At 43.2% G+C, this 21,187-nt stretch overlaps 1 protein-coding gene across 1 annotated transcript in view; it reads right to left on the bottom strand.

The window, feature by feature from the left end:
* The window catches only part of LOC144496069 (corticotropin-releasing factor receptor 2-like), a 254,440-nt gene extending 234,595 nt beyond the window's left edge, over positions 1-19,845 (bottom strand). Inside the window, exon 1 of the mRNA XM_078217024.1 lies at positions 19,707-19,845. Coding sequence (XP_078073150.1) covers positions 19,707-19,748 — 42 coding nt within the window. The 5' untranslated portion in view covers positions 19,749-19,845. The remainder of the gene's footprint in view (positions 1-19,706) is intronic.
* Positions 19,846-21,187: the final 1,342 nt, after the last annotated feature.

Genomic DNA, 21,187 nt, shown 5'->3' with positions numbered 1-21,187 from the left:
AAGTATTTCATATACCTCAAAGCTATCAAAGGGTCTCATTCTGCACTCGCCCCTATTTTACCTGTGACAGAGGTGGGTCCATGCCATGTGGGAAGCCTGGCAGTTTCTGTTAGGCAATCAGGAGAAGGTCTCCTATGTCAGTCCCCTGTGCCCACTGGAGGCACCCTGCCTTTCTGAGATTGCACTCCCCCCTTTTACCCTTTCCCCCTGTCCTCTCAAACCTGAATCCCCCAGCCCCCTCACCCCCCCTTGCCCGGGCCTGGCAGTTTGACTCTGGCAAAATCACCTCCTTCACTTAACCTTGGTGTCTGGCTCAAGTGACAACCTCCACTGGGGACTGTCTGTAGTCGTAGCAGTGGCAACTGTTCCCATTAATGAGGGAGGCAGCCAATCTTTCTCTGGGTGGGCTCTCATCAATGTTTTCACCTCGAGAGTGGCAATGACAGTGGCCTGTAAAATCCAGCTGCATGATATAGTTCCTTCCAGTCTGAACAAACAACTGCTCACCACTACTCTCTGTTTTCCATTGAAGTAATTTATTGACTTTCAAGGATTAGAGACTATTGAGCTGAGAAGCGCTATGTATAATAATACATCATCAATTGGTTATTTATACAGCAATGCAATGCATACATCAGTCAGTAGGTGTCAGGTTTCTCAGTATAGATTATAACTAACTGCGATTGCATTAATAATTACATTTGAAAAGGGGCTAGTTTCAATTTACAATCCAGAAATTTTAATTTAAATACAGATCAAGTCCTGAGCTCCGAACTGCTCATCCTTATGTCTATGCATTTTAATTTTATTTTTAAAGTGCATTTTTTTCGTGCAGCACAGGATTCACTGGAGTTTAGAAGAGTGAGGGGGGAGCTCATAGAAACTTATAAAATTCGAACAGGGTTAGACAGGGTAGATTCAGAAATAATATTCCCAATGGTGGGGGAGTCCAGAACGAGGAGTCATGGTTTGAGGTGAGGAGAAATTTCTTCACCCAGAGAGTGGTGAATGTGTGGAATTCACTACCACAGAAGTGGTTGAGGCCAAAATGTTGTCTGACTTCAAGAATAAATTAGATATAGCTCTTGGGGCTAAAGAGATCAAGGATATGGGGATAAGTGGGATCAGGATATTGAATTCGATCAGCCATGGTCAAAATGAATGGCGGAGTAGGCTCGAAGGGCCAAATGGCCTACTCCTGCTTCTAGATTCTGTGTTTCTTTGTTTCATAAGAACATAAGAACATAAGAAATAGGAGCAGGAGTAGGCCATCTAGCCCCTCGAGCCTGCCCCACCATTCAATAAGATCATGGCTGATCTGATAGTGGTTTAGTTCCACTTACCCGCCCGCTCCCCATAAACCTTAATTCCCTTATTGATCAGAAATCTATCTACCTGTGACTTAAACTGCTTCAATGGGCAGAGAATTCCAGAGATTCACTACCCTCTGAGAGAAAAAGTTCCTCCTCAACTCTGTCCTAAACTGACTCCCCCTTATTTTGAGGCTGTGTCCTCTAGTTCTTGTTTCCTTTCTAAGTGGAAAGAATCTCTCTGCCTCTACCCTGTCTAGCCCCTTCATTATCTTATCTGTCTCTATAAGATCTCCCCTCAGCCTTCTAAACTTCAACGAGTACAGGCCCAATCTACTCAATCTCTCCTCATAAGCTAACCCCCTCATCTCCGGTATCAACCTGGTGAACCTTCTCTGTACTCCCTCCAAGGCCAATACATCCTTCCGCAAATAAGGGGACCAAAATTGCACACAGTTCTCCAGTTGCGGCCTCACCAGTACCTTGTACAATTGCAGCAAGACCTCCCTGCTTTTATACTCCATCCCCTTTGCGATAAAGGCCAACATTCCATTTGCCTTCTTGATCACCTGCTGCACCTGCAAACTGAGTTATTGCAATTAACGCACAAGGACCCCCAGGTCCCTCTGCACAGTAGCATGTTGTAATTTTTCACCATTTAAATAATAGTCCATTTTACTATTATTCCTTCCAAAGTGGATAACCTCACACTTGTCAACGTTATACTCCATCTGCCAGATCCTCGCCCACTCACTTAACCTATCCAAATCTCTCCGCAGACTTTCCGCATCCTCCACGCAATTCGCTTTCCCACTCATCTTTGTATCATCCGCAAACTTTGTTACCCTACACTCAGTCCCCTCCTCCAGATCGTCTATGTATATGGTAAACAGTTGAGGCCCCAGCACCGATCTCTGCGGCACGCCACTAGTCACCAGGTACCACCACTAGGTTCTATTCTTATATGGAATTTGTGGCTCCCACTTCACTGACCAATCAAAATATCTATGCATATAAATAAAAATATAAAAGGTATATTAATATAAAATATAAAAGGTATATCTTTGTCCCAGTTAAATCGCGGCTGGCAGATATTGACTTGATTCTATAGAACACAGATAGAAGAGGACTCGTCATTGTTGCAGAAAGCTGTTTAAATATGGGACTGATACTGAGAGTTTGAACAATTTTTAATTAGAATGGAGAAACAGAATCAGCCCGGAAATATATTTTAGTCCCAACAAAAATGGGCAGATTGCACAGATCAATGACTCCCCCTTAAATAAACCAGCAGCATTTTATTTATTGGGAGCTTTTTTAGTCAATTTCACTCAATGCTGTCAGGTTCAAAGCAGCTGTGCTGAATTACATCATACTTGTTTGTTTTAATGTTTTCTAGAATTGATTTGCAGCATTTAATAAAATGATTAGGGGGTATAGAGTAAAATAGATAAGAAATAAATTATTTCATACGGATCAAGTGCCAAGAGAAAAAGATTCCAACATTCTTAAATTGACTTAAATGTTTCAAAATGTCTAACTCTTCTTTTTAAATGATTTTTGTTCTTGCTTAAACTTTCCATTGCAAACATGTTTCCAGGCCTCTGCATGTCATAATGACTTTTTCAACATGCATCCTCCTTATTTTCTCTGACAGTTCTCTCTACGCCCAATGCACTGGCTCACAGGGATTTGATTCCACAGGTGCCAGACACTGTCCAAATTTGCCCCAACTGGTCCCTCTTATCTGTTAGTCTAAACAGTGAGTGTTGACAGGGGGAATGGCCACGGCTTGTCAGGGAAGCGCAGCTCAGATGACCTCAACTTTCTCATCTGACTTCCTCTTGTGAGGGCCCTTCCAGTAATGCCTGCTAAGATTGGGAACTCTGGCTGATATTCCCTTCCCTGCCTAAGAGTATAAGGGTTCATTTTCACCTTCAGTGACAAGCAGTTTCAATGAATTGGCGGGAGGTGGGGGATTGGGGAGGGTGGGGGGGAAGGGGGAGTGGGGGGAGGGTGGATGGGGGAAGCGCATTTGGGGTTATATCTGCCACAGCTAAAAGCAAAAGCTGCCACGCAGAGCTTAGTAAAGGATTGAATCAAGGATCCTCACAGTTTGGTTATAGTTAAGAAAGCCCATCAACGCTTCTACTTTCTCAGGAGACTAAGGAAATTTGGCATGTCTGCTACGACTCTCACCAACTTCTATAGTTGCACCATAGAAAGCATTCTTTCTGGTTGTATCGCAGCTTGGTATGGCTCCTGCTCTATCCTAGACCACAATAAATTACAAAAGGTCGCGAACAAAGCCCAGTCCATCACTCAACCCAGCCTCCCATCCATTGACACTGTCTATACTTCCCGCTGCCTTGGAAAAGCAGCCAGCATAATTAAGGACCCCACGCACCCTGGACATACTCATTTCCACCTTTTTCCATTGGGAAAAAGATACAAAAGTCTGAGGGCATGTACCAACTGATTCAAAAGTAGCTTCTTCTCTGCTGCCATCAGACTTTTAAATGGACCTACCTCGCATTAAGTTGATCTTTCTCGACACGCTCGCTATGACTGTAACACTACATTCTGCACTCTCTCGTTTCCTTCTCTATGTACAGTATGCTTTGTCTGTATAGCGTGCAAGAAACAATACTTTTCACTGTATTCTAATACATGTGACAATAATAATAAATAAATCACATCAAATAAATCAAGTTTCACGTCACAAAGAAAGAAAAGCACTTATTTAACACCCTTCACTACCTTAGCACTCCTCAAGTTGCTTTACAATCAATAAAGTACTTTTGAAATGTAATCATTGGTAGAAAGCACAGCAGCTAATTTGTGCACAACAAGCTGGTGACCCACAAATTAATAATACTCAAAATGAAATTGGATCTGTCATCGCTCACAGCTTCCTTTAGGCTCAGGCGATGCCAAGTGCCCATGTCTGTCCCGGAGAATGGGCTGGGTGAGCTGTAATGTAAAAGATTACTCGCTAATGTATTTTCATTGACGTTCGTTGAGGGACACATATTGACCAGGATACTGGAGAGAATTTCCTTTGGTTTTCTTCAAAGTAAAGCCAAGGATGCTTGTGCACAGAATCAAAACTGAATTATACTTCCATAATTCACAGAAAGAAAGTTTTGTGCTGACGCGGGAGGTGTTCCCGCCTCTGAGGCAGAGGTTCCGGTTTAAGTCCCAGAACATGGGCCATATGGTGGCACAGTGGTTAACACTGCGGTCCCACAGCACCAGGGACCCAGGTTCAATTCCGGCCTCAGGTGACTATCTGTGTGGAGTTTGAACATTCTCCCCATGTCTGCGTGGGTTTCTGCTGGGTGCTCTGGTTTCCTCCCACAGTCCAAAGATGTGCGGGTTAGGTGGATTGGCCTTGCTAAATTGCCTCTTAGTGTCAGGGTAAATATGTGAGGTTAGAGTGATAGGGCCAGAGTGGAATTGTTGTCGGTGTAGGCTCAATGGGCCAAATGGCCTTCTGCATTGTAATGATCTATGATCTATGATGCTATGAACACAGCCAAACAGGTTGACTATCGACTTGTCAATCATTCTAACACTCACCAACAGCAGGTGGTAAGAGAGGTTCCCAGTCAACCATATGCTGGAAAGAAATTGGAACCATCACTATCCATAGCTCTAAGCTGCAGCATGCATGTAAAAGTGTACGTTGGGACAGTGATCAGGTTCTTTGGGGGGCCAGTTGGCTCAGTTGGCTGGATAGCCATTGTGGGTCAGATTAATGCCTACAGCACGGCCACGGTCCACATGGGGTGGATTCAGAATCTGCATGGCACTTTGGGTTAGACCTATCTTCAAGCAAAGAACTCAGGAACAAGAAACTCATAGGACCCTGAATTTAGTATATTTGGGAAGCTTTGCTTGTTTCAAAAGATAACTCTAAAATTTCACCAAGTACAAAGATTGGAGAAGATATCTTTTGGTGATTTGTCTGAATTGGTGGGACATAATAGCCTGGCGGATGCTGCCCAAATTATCGAATGATTCTGGTGCAGTGAAAGGTGCATGTACCCAAAGAGGCCAATGGCACAGAAACTTGGACTGTCAGCCTTATTTCTTTAATACCTGCAGGTTGCAGATAGCAGTTGTGGTCCCAAGAACAGCTCGCAGGAGGCACCAAGATTGGGGGCAAGTGGGATGGATGGTAAAAGCGAACGATGGGTAGTTCCAATGATTCTCCTCTATAGAAAGGTAAGTCAAGAAAAATGAAAGCTTACTTTTACAGATCACCCGTGAGAATGCTGCAAACAATCCAATTTTGCAATGAGAACTTGAGTTAGCTCCTATGTTTGTGTATGCAGAGATAACACATATGGGACAGCTTTTACAAATATGGTGGGCTCTGTCTTTCTGATGCAGAATGAGCCTGCTATATTGAATGCTTGGGCATCTGTTTTACACCTGTGGAACAGGCACAGATCAATTCAACTTCTAGGCCAGCACCTCTCAATTCATAAGATAAACAGAGTCAACTGTCTGAATCCAATATGACTCTTCTGTGGAACTCAGTTCATCCCAGGAATGACACCATTGGAATTGCTGCATTGCAGTTGTAGCCTGGATTAGGACATGAGCTCTGACTCAGAGGTAATCGTTTATTTTTACTCTTTCTCAGAATGTTGACCCACTGACAAAAAGTAGAGAAGTGTGTGTCCGAGTCAGGATGGTTTGCAACTTGGGGTTGTTGGTGTTCCCACATCTTTGTCCTTTTAGATAGCTTGCTGATCTACATTGGCCCTTGTTCCAGCAAGGCCAGACATCTTAGATGCTCATCCTTGTGTTCAAATCCATCGTTGGCCTTATCTCTCTTTATCCCTTTAACCACCTCCCGCCCTACAACTCTCTGAGAACTTAAATTTCCTTAAACTTCCTTCAATCCTGGCCATTCTGTCTGGTAATATGACTGTGAAATACCCTGTGATGATTAGTCCTGACGTTATTGTATTACGTAAATGCAACTTGTTGGTGAAGTTCATTGGTTTGAGGTGCAGCCAAAGAAGTCTTGGTGAATCTCTAGGTAATATATATACACTGTGATTATTGTATACCAATGGTGAAGCTGGCATATGTTTATGTTGCCAGTTCAGACAAGCTGGCAATTAAAAGACTTACTTTCCCAAATAAAAAAAACATGAGGAGTTAACTTTGAATGCCCTAGCCTGCCATTAACAGGATGGTAACAGCCTCAAAAGAGGCTGATAAACTTACAGTCCCATTAATACTGGCAATGTGGATGGCTCTCTTTTAAAAGACATCTATTGCTTGGTGTCCAAACCACTTGCACTTATACCCACCCAACTTCCAATATGGGCCACTGGACATCAATCAGAGTAAGAAGTCTCACAACACCAGGTTAAAGTCCAACAGGTTTATTTGGTAGCAAATACCATAAGCTTTCGGAGCACAGCTCCTTCGTCAGATGGAGTGGATATCTGTTCTCAAACAGTGCAAGATCAATCAGAGCCCAGGCTTCCATGGTCCAGGATGGCTGACGTCAGCATTGTGGTTTATTTTTGAGTTTGACTGTCACTCATTGTCCTTTTTCTGTGCATGAGTTTTATTTTAGAACAAGAACTGTGGTGAGAAGTCTATGAAGAATTTGTCCTTAGCATTTGTGTTCTTGAATTACCTCTACTGATCTCTACTGCTCAGTTCTGAGCCTCAATAATAGGGTAGACTTTACATATTTGTCCTTCCAGTATGGAGTTTAATACATTGGGAGTATAGGACAGGGATTTGGATTCAATGGACCCTCTGCCCCTGCAATCCATTAATCCTCTGGAACATAACTCAATCCTGCAAAGGCTATTTTGCTATGGAAGGGATGATGGTCATAATTGAGTCATGATCACTGAGTAGCTATCAAGAGCAGGTACCTCGTCTGATATTTCTTTTTTTCTAGATCATTGACACAAATTTTGTCTGTAGTGCCTTCATTGAGATAAGTTAACTAAGCAGAGAACAGTGGCATTATTATACATTTATGCCAGTTATGTAACTGAACGACAGAACACAAGGCACTCACTCCATTTTACTGTGACAAGGGATGACAGGAATGCATCTTTCTGTTTATGATTTTTCCCTAAGCTAACTTGCCAATCTCAACTACATTGCTTGGGCAAAGCACTGTAATCATACGCAGACAATTTTCTGAAAGATGATGCCCATGGATGAAATTCCCCACCAAACACTGGGAATTATACCCATGATTGTTCAATGTCAGAAAGAAGGACGTTCAAGGGATGAGGCACTGCACATGACTGCAGTTTCACTAAGTGGTCAATTATAGGTCTATTGGCAAGGGACTGTGAGTTTCCCCTTTTGTTTAGATGGGAGACATACCTTAGATCAAAGGTTTCTAAATTTTGGCCTTTTGAGTCAAGTTGCTGTTTACCATGGTGCCTCTGGGCCACATATAAAGTTTAAATTTGTTCCCATCATTCTGCATATTTCTCATGTTCCTGGTAATAATAGATCTGGATGTTATTATTTGGGATTTATTCACCACTAAGGCAACTGCAACAAGAACAATTCCTTTTGAGGGCAACAAAACATAAACAGGAACCACCAACAGTTAAGCAATAAAAGTGCAGATAGGACTGAGCTGCCTCGGTTAAAGAGGACCAGATTATTTGATCATATTCATTTTTTCAGGCTTCAGGTTGGATATGATTCTCATTATGGGAGGACACCCAATTGTCCATGATACTGCCTGTCTCCTAATATTGAAGGTAAATCTCTGGGCAAAACACTACCAAATTCCCAATATCTCTACCACTATTATTACAATCTCCGGCCAGCATCTCTGACACTTTCACTACCACCTCTACTATCATATCCACCAAATTCTTGGGTATCTCCATTATTATCTTCACCGACATCTCCTACACCCGCACAATCATTTCCATCATGTGCACCACCATCCTCCACAAACACGACCAACATTATCACCACTCCCACTATCATCTTCATCGCTGTATCACCACCACCATCTGCACTCCCACCACTACCTTCTTCACCAGCAAAAACCTAACCACCACCTAAGTTTTTTTATTAGCCACAACTAAGGCTTACATTAATACTGCAAGTTAATGTGAAATTTCTCTAGTTGCCATACTCCAGTTGCCATACAGTTGCCATACAATGCACCTAACCAGCACGTGTTTCAGACTGTGGGAGGAAACCAGAGTACCGGAGGAAACCCACGCAGACATGGGAAGAACGTGCAAACTCCACACAGACAGTGACCCAATCTGGGAATCGAACCTGGGTCCCTGACGCTGTGAGGCAACAGTACTAACCACTGTGCCAACATACCGCCCACACCATTTCTACTATAAAAACCTGCACCACAATCTTCACCAAAAAAAATTCCACTGCCTCCTGTATCACCTCGATATCGATACTTCCATCACTATCTCCAGCATCTCCATCAGCATCCCACCTCCAATTCCCATATTATCCCACCACCTTCACTATCTCCATCACCTCCAGCACCATGACCATCTCCCTCACCACCATGAACACCACTATCACTACCGCCACCATCATCTGGAGCACCATTTCCAGTGAGGGGAGAAAAAGGAGGGTCCAAAACTATGTGACAGAAAAGTCACATTTAAACATATAACTGAATTATGCAGAGAACAAAACCAGACTATCTTCGTTGCTTTATTTGTTTCATAGTTCATTGACCATCTTCAGCTAAAAGGGCTTTGGAGATGTGCTTTCAAAATGTGATTCATGATCCCATTGCCAAAATTATTTGGTTCTCCGTAGGAAGTACAGGATGTGTCTGTCTTACTTCCAATGTTAGTTTGCATGTATGTTCTTTAATGCTTTTCGTTCTATTGAAAGCAAATTTCCCTGAGGTTGCACATCATGAAACTGCTGACAGTGCTGTTCAATGTTTCCACAGAATCCCTACAGTGCAGAAGGAGGTCATTCGGCCCATCGAGTCTGCACCAACTCTCCAACAGAACATCCCACTGAGGCCCTATCCACATAGCCTCATGTGTTACCCCACTAATCCCCCTAACCTACACATCTTGGGACACTAAGGGACAATTTAGCATGGCCAATTCACCTGACCTGCACATCTTTGGACAGTGGGAGTAAACCTGAGCTTCCAAAAGAAACCCACACAGACACAGGGAGAACGTACAAACTCCACACAGACAGTGACTCAAGGCTGGAATTGAACCCGGATCCCTGGCACTGTGAGGCAGCAGTGCTAACCATTATACCACTGTGCCTTCCTAGTTATATATAGCTGATTATAATTTCAATCTTTGTTTTAAGCCTTTTGTGTTGTGAGGATTTCAAGTCACTGAAACCAAATTTGAACCCATAATCTTTGACTCAATCGCAAGAATATTTTGTCCATTCTCTAGATATGGGACCACATTTATTGCCTATCCCTCGATGCCATTTGAGAAGTTGGCAGTGAACCTTCTTAAAATATGTGATGAAGGTACACATTCAAATCCTTTTGGTCACCAGGTAATCAATTGTCAACTGATTTTACCAGAATGAAGCATCCTGGGCTTTTTTTAATGAATACAAGTTAGTTTTTTTTGCTACAATATGAGCAGCATTATCTCAGTCTTACCAATTTGCATACTTAAGTGGTTGCACCAAAACCCAATATAAATCGATGAAACATGCTGGTTTATTTTCCTTCCTTAATGTTTTAATAAAAATGGGCAGCAAGAATGGTATGTTGCGGAATTGTGGAGAAAATATTTCAATGTTAAATGTCCCATAAGCCAATCATGGGCTTCTATCAGCCAATGTGCTTTTAAATGAAGAGGCAAAAGACCTGTTCAGCTATCTTTGAGACAGCTGGTTCCTGCAGCCCTTGAGGGTGCGGATCAGCTATTTACAGATGTCAACTGGAATTTTGTAGTTGATAGTCAACCCCCCCCACTTAGGCCAAATCTTGGCTGATGAAAGGAGTCCGCCTCCCAGCTGCGGATTGGGCGGATAGGCATTCCATTTTAATGTCTGCCACCAATACGCAGGACTGCAATTGAAAGATGGTCACATCTGTAACCACACGCTGCCCTGTGGAGGAGCTCACCCCCATGATAACAGCCTGTGATCTCTTTCTATTTTATAAAGCTTTTAGTATAAAATTTTCAAAGGGTACCTCCATCTTGATCTTCACCTAGCTAAGTTAGCAGCTCCCACCTCTGACCCTGCAGCAGCCTATGGTGTCAGTGCTGGAGGGCTTCCTATTGCTCCTCCAGCCTTGAGAGCCCATCTTATGTCGTTAATGGATGGGCTGCCAGGGTCAGCCATTTAACTGGCCAACTGCTCAAAACATTCCCTCTGAGTCTTGGTGTTGTATGTATGGGTTCCCAACCTGCATTTGTTCCTGATGGCGAGAACCATCAATTTCATACTGTGGGCGGGATTTTATGGCCTCGCATGTCCTCAAACTGTAAAACCCTGCCTGAGGTCAATGGAACTTCCCATTGTCCGCCCCTCGCTGTCTCCAATTCCTGTGGCGGGCGGGGCAGTAAAATTCCAGCTTATATCTGAAGTGTTCTCTTGATTACATACTTAGCAGCTTCTTATTGGTCTGTGCCAATGTATGTAGCTTTTCCAGTGCACACAAATGTGCCACATTGCAATGCCCAATTGACAATATTAACTTGGTTAACATAAGAACATAAGAAATAGGACCAGGAGTAGGCCATCTAGCCCCTCGAGCCTGCCCCGCCATTCAATAAGATCATGGCTGATCTGATAGTGGTTTAGTTCCACTTACCCGCCTGCTCCCCATAACCCTTAATTCCCTTATTGATCAGAAATCTATCTACCTGTGACTTAAACATATTTAACGAGGTAGCCTCCACTGCTTCAATGGGCAGAGAATTCCAGAGATTCCCTACCCTCTGAGAGAAGAAGTTCCTCCTCAACTCTGTCCTAAACTGATTCCACCTTATTTTGAGGCTGTGTCCTCTAGTTCTTGTTTCCTTTCTAAGTGGAAAGAATCTCTCTGCTGCTACCCTGTCTAGCCTCTTCATTACCTTATATGTCTCTATAAGATCTCCCCTCAGCCTTCTAAACTCCAACGAGTACAGGCCCAATCTACTCAATCTCTCCTCATAAGCTAACCCCCTCATCTCCGGTATCAACCTGGTGAACTTTCTCTGTACTCCCTCCAAGGCCAATACATCCTTCCGCAAATAAGGGGACCAATATTGCACACAGTACTCTAGTTGCGGCCTCACCAGTATCTTGTACAATTGCAGCAGGACCTCCCTGCTTTTATACTCCATCCCCTTCGCGATAAAGGCCAACATTTCATTTGCCTTCTTGATCACCTGCTGCACCTGCAAACTGAGTTTTTGTGATTCATGCACAAGGACCCCCAGGTCCCTCTGCACAGTAGCATGTTGTAATTTTTCACCATTTAAATAATAGTCCATTTTACTATTATTCCTCCCAAAGTGGATAACCTCACACTTGTCAACGTTATACTCCATCTGCCAGATCCTCGCCCACTCACTTAGCCTATCCAAATCTCTCTGCAGACTTTCCGCATCCTCCACGCAATTCACTTTCCTACTCATCTTTGTATCATCCCTACACTCGGTCCCCTCCTCCAGATCGTCTATGTATATGGTAAACAGTTGAGGCCCCAGCACCGATCCCTGCGGCACGCCGCTCGTCACCAACTGCCAACTAGAAAAGCACCCATTTATTCTAACTCTCTGCTTCCTGTACCTTATCGAACGCCTTCTGGAAATCCAAAAACACCACATCCACCGGTTCCCCTCTGTCAACTGCACTCATTACGTCTTCATAAAAATCCAGTAAATTCGTCAAACACGACTTTCCCTTCATGAATCCATGCTGCATCTGCTTGATCAAATCATTTTTTTCCAGGTGTCCTGCTATTTCTTCTTTAATGATGGATTCCAGCAATTTCCCAACTACGGACGTTAAGCTAACCGGCCTGTAGTTACCCGCCTTTTGTCTACCTCCTTTTTTAAACAGTGGCGTCACATTAGCTGTTTTCCAATCAGCCGGCACTTCCCCAGAGTCCAGCAAATTTTGATAAGTTACAACCAACGCATCCGCTATTACTTCTGCCATTTCTTTCAGTACCCTAGGATGCATTCCATCCGGGCATAGAAACATAGACAATAGAAGCAGGAGTAGGCCATTCAGCCCTTCGAGCCTGCTCCACCATTCATTTTGATCATGGCTGATCATCAAATTCAATATCCTGATCCTGCCTTCCCCCCAAATCCCTTGATCCCTTTAGCCTCAAGAGCTATATCTAATTTCTCCTTGAAATCACACAATGTTTTGGGCTCAACAACAACTTTCTGTGGTAATGAATTCCACAGATTACCAGGCTCTGGGGAAGAAATTTCTCAGTCCTAAAAGGTTTACCCCTTATCTTCAAACTATGACCCCTGGTTCTGGACTCCCCCACCATTGGGAACATTCTTTCTGAATCTACCCTGTCTAACCCTGTTAGAATTTTATAAGTTTCTATGAGAGCCCCTCTCACTCTTCTAAACTCCAATGAATACAGTCCTAACTGACCTAGCCTCTCCTCATATGACAGACCTACCGTCCCAGGAATCAGTCTAGTAAACATTTGCTGCACTCCCCCTTTAGCAAACACATCCTTCCTCAGATAAGGGTACCAAAACTGCACACAATAATCCAGGTATGGCCTCAGCAACACCCTACACAATTGCAATGAAACTTCCCTATTCCTATACTCAAATCCTCTTGCTATGAAGGTCAATATACTCTTTACTGCCTGCTGTACTATGTGCTTACTTTCAGCAACTAATGCATGAGGACACCAAGGTTTCGCTGAGTATCCACCTCTCTCAATTTACACCTGTGCAAATAATAACCTGCCTTCCTATTTTTGGTTGTCAGTGTAATTTTCAGCACACTGAGGATTATTAAGCAAATGTTGTCCAATCATGCAATTGCATCTAAGGTTGAACATTGTGTTGTGAGTTTTGCCAGCATTTGTTGGTTGGGTATGGTTTGTACCTTGCCTGTTGCGAACAGCGGATGGGACATGTTTTTTGATGTGATCTGCCAGTCTCTGGGACGTGCGACCTACATACCTTGCATCACGCTAGCTCTGAAATTCATTTACCACATTACTCATTTGTCTGTAGCAAAACATCTTTTGGCCCAATGGCAGCATCCTGTTAGTGGTGAATACCACTCGTGTTGCTACTACATAGTAACAGTGTGAAATAGTGAGCTTCACCTGTTGCTCAAATTTTGGAGATACCTTGCCCTTCCAGAGTAATTTGAGGGAGATTGGACACTTTTCAGAGCAGAAAGTGACAGCCTTAGGCTCATTCATGAGATTGTGCAATATACATTGATCAATGATTTGGTCGCCATTATCCTGCAGGATGGCTTTGTTGCACCTTATTTCAGCATCAAGCTTGCATGGTAAGCCAATGGTTCAATCCCTATTTATGAGGTAGCCAATAAGGCCAATCTTATAGCATGTGGAACTGTACAAATCCAATGTGTATATTGATCAGTGAATATTGGTTTGCGATAGACGGCAGTGAAGAATCTCCTGGCAAACTTCTCGTTTAGGAAGGCGAGTTTATCTGACTGCTTCATTTCAAATGTGAATTTAGGGTGGACAGGATGGAGCTCATTAAGACTTGAAAGGAAATTATTACATGCTGCTATGGATTTAAGTACAGCAAAAATATCATCCACATGTTGGAGATATGCAAGAGTAGGAGGTTCGGTGTCATTACATCGAAGACACACTTCTCATTGAAACCAAAAAAGATGCTTGCAGGAGATGGACCTAGAGGGCATCCCATGGTAACACCATCTATTTGGGCATACATGCTGTCGTTAAAGCTGAACTCAACTGCACGGGTTGCTGAGTTCATAGGCTCGATGAATACTAATTCTTGCAAAGGTAGTGTGTTTACATGGCCATAACATAGTGCTAGCTAATTACTGGTTCATTTCCCAGGACAATGCCCTGACCAATCAAGTCAAGCTACCTGGTTTAAATTTAAAACAATACTTGGCAGTTAACTTTCAATCACCGTCAACTGGTACATTCTCCATGGCAACACTTCTACCTATCAGTGTCCACTTGCCAATCAACCAACACTCTTCTTATACAGTATCACATTGTTGTTTCCCTTGACATTTGTATTCTTGTAATTGTCCAAATTAATGCAAGATGTAAAGATTCAACATTTTTTCAGCTATTTTAATTGGTTTTAACGCTGCAATGTTCTGAAAAAAGTCATTGTTTTCAGGTAGGATTATATTCTTATTAAACTGGAGTAAAGTCACAGATCTGAAACGTAACTCTGCTTTTCTTTCTTTACCAGTGCTCCCAAACCTGCTGTGCGTTTGCAGAACTTTCTGTTTTTTTTTATCTCTCATTAATCTAGGTTGTCTGTTTCTTATTGAGGCTTTTTCTAAAGGGCACAGAAGCCTCGTGATTTTGAACTAAACTTCCATTGGAAAGTGATGAGGTTAGGTTCCACCATGGCAAGTTATGAAACAAATTTGGCACCGAATAAAAGGCCCATAAAAGTTCCCAGATTTTTCTAAATACCTAACTACTTTATGCTGTTCTTGAAAGTCCGAGTCACCCTACGTTCGACTCTAATTCCATACCACATGGCTAACTCTCAAAGGACAACTCAGGACGAGAGAGGAATGCAGGTTAGACACTTTACCCTCATCAGACGGGATGTTAAAACCCAAGTCTGTTCGGACGTATGTTAGAGATCACTCAGCACTACACAAAGACTAGGGAATGTGCTGGGAAACATTCCTTCCTCAACTAATGCTACCAAAAAAAAAGATTATCCAGTATCTGTGTCAACCATATTTGAAGGGGTCTCATCATGGGCAAAATGGATGCTACACAAAGCAGCCACTACACTCCAAAGCGAGAAGCGCTTCGAAAATGTTTCTGACAAATGCGATTAGGCACAATTTCTTCCTCATAAATAAAGCAGAAAGCAGGAGCATTGCACCCAGTTAGCGCTCAGAAGAGATTTCAAATTCCGCTGAGCTGAGGGTGGCTGTTTCATTGCCGACTTCACCGCCAGTGAAAGGCAATCTGAAATTCATTCATTAAACAGCTTTAACCAATGTCAAAAAATATACCAGCCCTTTTACAATCCAATGAAACATTTTGACAGCAATCAAATGTAGTCATCTGCAATAAACGCGAATAATTAGATTAAACCAGTTAACTTGCACTTAAAATATGGGTTTAATTTTAATCCAAAGTGCTCAATATTTGCTCATTTCTTTTACCTTTCTAAGCTGTACTGAAGTTCCAATCATTTGCCAATTAAACCTGGGCAAATTCTTTTTTTTTGCCCTTAAACGAAGACTTTGAGGGTAAAATTCCTGCTGGAAAAGCAATTTCACCAAGAGCTCTCGCTATGATTAAGTCCGTTTTGTATCAAATTGGCGAAAAAGGTAAAGGCCAGCCGGAAACTGGGCAGCCTTTCCAGGTAGATCTCACGTTGCGCAATGTTATTCATGGTTGGATTAAAAGTTCTGCATGAAATCCCCTTGACTCTTGATTTTTTAAAAGAATTAACCACTTTAAAATAACTCGAATACTTTCATTAAAACAACACATGAAGGAACTCGACTCAATTTGAGCGCTGTTAATGTTGCACAGATGTGGGGATGCCGGCGTTGGACTGGGGTAAACACAGTAAGGAGTCTAACAACACTAGGTTAAACACCAGGTTGGACTTTAACCTGGTGTTGTTAGACTCCTTACTATGTTGCACAGGACAGTTTCAGATGCTTAATCTCAGATCAACATTGGAGTTGATGTAACGAGATAAACCGACAAATAAGTAAGATTATTGGAATATACATCAGCCTTTCAGTTTGCTTCTATTTCTGCTTCTGGTCTGCAAATTAAACATTTATTTTACAGTAGAAATGACTGATCATGATGAATTAATAAATGGCAAGCACAAATGGCAATCCCTTTGCTATTTTGAAAAGTCCAGAGATTAATTTTAATTCGGCGCCAACTCCTTTAAGATAGTTAGTTGACTCTCCCATTCTCCCAACACCCTTGTGCTCGCCCACATACATTGGCTTCCCGTCCAGATTTTAAAATTCTCAATCTTGGGTACAAATCCCTCCTTGGCCACGCCGCTGCCCATCTCTGTAGCCATCTCCGGAGAATCCCCCAGCCTGGCTTCTTTGATATCCTCCAATTCCTTTCCTGTGCCTTCACCTGTCTGATTTCAATAAGAAATTAGATATAGCCCTTGAGGGCTAAAGGGATCAATGGCTATGGGGGAAGGGGCGCGGGTTGGGGGAGGGGCGGACCAGGGTATTGAATCACAGAATCACAGAATATCGCAGTGCAGAAGAGGCCCTTCAGCCCATCGAGTCTGCACCGATGCATGAAAGGCCCTGACCTGCCCACCCAGTCCCACTTGCCAGCACTTGGCCCATAGCCTTCAATGTTATTCAAGACTATGGGCCAATTATGAATAGTGTGATACTACTAAATTCAGTCATCAGCCATGATCAAAATAAATGGCCTACTCCTGCTTCTAGTTTCTATGTTTCTATGTTGACCTTAGAGTCTGGAATCCGGTCTCTGAACCTCTCCACCTCCTTCTCCTTCTGCAAAATCTACCTCTTTGATCAAGGCCCCAGTGTCTCCTTTTTTACAGCTCCGTTTTTTTTGTCTGATAATTCATCTCCGATGGAACACTTGGACTATGTTACGAGCTTAAAACTTCGAGTTTTTATTGTTGTTCTTTTCTCCTTTCAGATGTTATATGTTTCAAGAGTTTTTGCTTTTCTTTTCAGCAGATGGCTGCTTTTAAAGCAAATGATTTTCTAGATATCGATACAACAAACTAATAGACATAAAAACACTTTGGATTTAATTACTTGAGTAAGAAGTCTCACAACACCAGGTTAAAGTCCAACAGGTTTATTTGGTAGCAAATACCATAAGCTTTCGGAGCAATGCACCTTCGTCAGATGGAGTGGTCTCTGTTCTCAAACAGGGCACAGACACAGAAATCAAATTCTGGTATGAGAACAGAGACCATTCCATCTGACGAAGGAGCATTGCTCCGAAAGCTTATGGTATTTGCTACCAAATAAACCTGTTGGACTTTAACCTGGTGTTGTGAGACTTCTTACTGTGCTTACTCCAGTCCAACGCCGGCATCTCCACATTTTAATTACTTGACACAGAGGGTGATGGATATTTGGCAGATCCCCATGGAGGGAAGTAATGGGGCCTGATCTTTCAGCAGGTTCAAGGTGGGTGGACGGATATTCTTGTTCAATTAGACATTTCTGGAAACAGCCAGGTATAAGGCAATGGAGCTTCTGCGCTGGTACATTCCTACTATCTATATAACGCTAAATAGTCTGGGTCTATATTCCTTGGAGTTTAGAAGAGTGAGCGGTGATGTTATTCAAACATAAAGGATCCTGAGGGGGCTTGATAGGGTAGATGGTAAGATGTTTTCACCAGAGGAAGAGTCTCAAACAAGAGGACATAGCTACAGGATAAAGGACTGGTCATTAAATATTGAGGTGCATGGAAATGCCTTCTGACAGAAGGCGGTGAATCTCTGGAATTCCCTACTCCAAAGGGGGTGGAGGCTGGATCATTAGAATAACTTAAAGTGGAGATGGATAAATATTTGATAGATCAAGGAATAGAAGGCTATGGGAAAATGGCACAGAAAAGGAGCTGAGGCCGGCATAGATCAGCCATGATTGTATTGAATGGTGGGGCAGGCTTGAAGGGCCTGGTGACTTACTCCTGCTTCTATTCCTTGTGTTCTTGTGAACACTGGAACAAGCTGCCAACATGATCTTCCAATCATCAATCCTACAGTGTGGATATTAACATATGACTAAGGATTGCAACATTTCTAGAACATTTAAAAATGACATGAACCAAGCTGTTCCAAGGGTTAGCCACCACGGTTACTTAGTTGCTGCAGGCACTGCTCCCTATGACACTGGGCCATGAAAAATAGATAACATGGTCTCAGAGTCAGTCCCAACTCAAGTGTGATAGTGACCATGACCATCTCTTAGGTGGTAGATCATATAAAATATGGAATGTGGGCATCACTGGCTAGGCCAGCATTTGTTGACCATCCCTAAATGCCCTCGAGAAGGTGGTAGTGAGCCACCTTCTTGAACCACTGCAATCCATCTGGTACAACCTTTCTGTAGTGTTGGTACAACAGAGTGGCTTTCCCTGGCCAGTTCATAGGATAACGCTGCTGGTCTGGAGTCACACTTAGACCCCTTAAAGGTGACAGCTTTTCTCTCCTCAAGGACGTTGGTGAATCAGGTTGTTTTTTACACCAATCCATGAATCTTGTCATGCTCACCATTACCGATACTAGCTTTCAATTCCCGATATATTAACTGAATTTATCAAAAACAATAGGATGTGCCAAAGCATGTCAGAGCTAATGATTATGCACAGAAAGCTCACACAGCAACAAAGGGATGTGAACCATCACATATCGAAATGAGAGAGTCAATTAAACACTTTTTTTGGCTACAGTTTCTCAGCAGACAAGAGCAAAGTCTTTTTCCAAGCACATATTCATACAGGTCAGGGCAGGGAAGAGAGGGAAAGAGATAAGTGGATTCAAACAAAACCCCTCATACTCCAAAATGACAACCACGCTTGGAAAGAGAGAGGACTCCGGCACCAACCAACACATGCACACTCTCCGCTGCTCGGTGAATTTGAACCTGTGTCCCAATGACCCCTCAGTTTCAAACGGCTGCGTCGGGAGGGAGTGCTGTCCTGTCAATGGGTTTAACTAGGGCAGCCTGGAGCGAATCAGTTCTTCCGAGTTTGGAAATCGCTCTCCACTCGGTTCCTGGAGGTGACCGGGGGGATTGGTTTAAAGCGGGGAGAGGGTCAGCGTTTACCTAATGATCGATTGTAACCTTTAAAATCAGGACAGGACAACGTGAGAGGCAGGTGTTTGTCATTATTGGCCGGTCAAATGGCACAGTGTATCAGTAACGCCGGAAATCTCAGTCTCAGACACACATGTACACGGGGAACTAGGTACATAAAAAGGTGTTTCTACATAAACCATACTTGTCTACATAACATCAGTTCATTGCACTCCAAAAGTAACTCTCGAGGTCGAGACCTGGGCAGACTGTATCGATTCAAGCACATTTAAATCAATGTATAAATACACGATTATGACAGGGTTTAAACATGTCCAGGAATGATATTTGTTTTTTAAAACAGAACCCAGGAATACAAACATACATACGCACAGTTCCACTTCAAATGAAACTTACATGAAATAACACAGTCCAGAAAATCGCCCTCTGTAGAACCATGGTGCTAACCAGTGTTATCGGATCCCTCTACTCGCCCCATACTCAGTTTGAAGATTATTTTTTCTTTCCTTCTGTCGCTGGGCTTTGGGTTTTTAATGAATTCCTGGTCAGATGAGCGAAGTGCGAGGCAGCTCTTCCCGGGACGTGTGTGTGTGTGTGTGAGAGAGAGGGATTTAAATCACCCGCAGGGTCCTGCAACTTTTCTCTCTCTCTCTCTCCTTCTCCCCCTGTTAATATGCATACACAATTGCAACTTTTCCTGGCTGACCCTTTCAAACAATCAGTCTCCCTTAATCTTGCAAGAACATCTCTCCCCTGTCCACGGCCGCACCCCCCCCCCCCCCCCCTCCTACATTCCCTCCTTCTTCTCCTCCCTCTCTCCCTTGTTCGAGGATGAAGAAGCGTCGGTTTAAGCCTCTGCCCCAGCGAATTCCCAAAGCACTCCTGTCCGGGACGAATCTGCTTCCACATTGAAACCATCGGGGCTTGGGCTAGCTTTCCAGCACTCTGTCTGTCCCACGGTGTGTTGCCATGGATCAGGTTTGTGTGTTGTGGGAAGGGAAGGCTTGTGACACAGGAGATGATCGGTGTCTCTTGCCTGAAGATATTTTTACCCCCTTCCTCCCCCCCCAAAAAAACTATCACGCTCGACCCCCTTTCTAAACCTGGTGCAGAATTACACCGATATCCCGGGGATGGGCATTCCCACTGTGATCCCACCACGAGAGTGGGAACAAAACGTCGATGCAAGGATAGATGACAAATATGTTTATTTTCAACACCAATCGGTACACTATGTCACAGGGGCAGCTGGGATCATATTGCACAGACAATGACTGTCCTGCTATCTATATCTCATTCTGACTGCCCTGTAACCGTAGTGTAGGGTTTCCGAATCTTTGTGTAAAAGCTCACAGAGAACTTTAAAGGAGCATTGTCATCGTAGGGGGACTGGGAAAAGAAATAACCACCTTAGTTTTATTTTTTAAAAACTTCTTTTCACACTCCCCTAGTGCACAAATGAACTGGTTGGACCAAATGGTGTATTTTAACGTTGTAATATTTAGACCGCACTTGTATCTGGTTACAATCTTAGACATGCCACCAAGTCCAAGGCTCAGGGCAGGCTAGTGTCTGAGCGGAGAATGAGATCATAAATTGAGTTAGTCTAAGGTTTGGACACGCAAAAAATAAACAGGCTGACACTTCAATGCAGTACTGAGGCGGTGCTGCATCGTCGTAGGTACTATTTTCCCAAATGAAACGTTCAACTCAAGTCCCGCCTGGCTGCATGAGTGGATGCAATGTATCCCCATTTTAAAGAAGAATCACAGAATTGTTACCGTGCAGAAGGAGACCATTTGGCCCATCATGTCTTCACCGGCTCTCCAAACGAGCATCATAGCTTAGTGCCATTCCCCAGCCTTTTCCCTGTACTC

This window comes from Mustelus asterias, chromosome 7 (assembly GCF_964213995.1).
Source record: "Mustelus asterias chromosome 7, sMusAst1.hap1.1, whole genome shotgun sequence".
Lineage (NCBI taxonomy): Eukaryota > Metazoa > Chordata > Chondrichthyes > Carcharhiniformes > Triakidae > Mustelus > Mustelus asterias.
The sequence above is the reverse complement of the archived record's forward strand: the minus strand, read 5'-3'. Positions and strand labels throughout refer to the sequence as shown.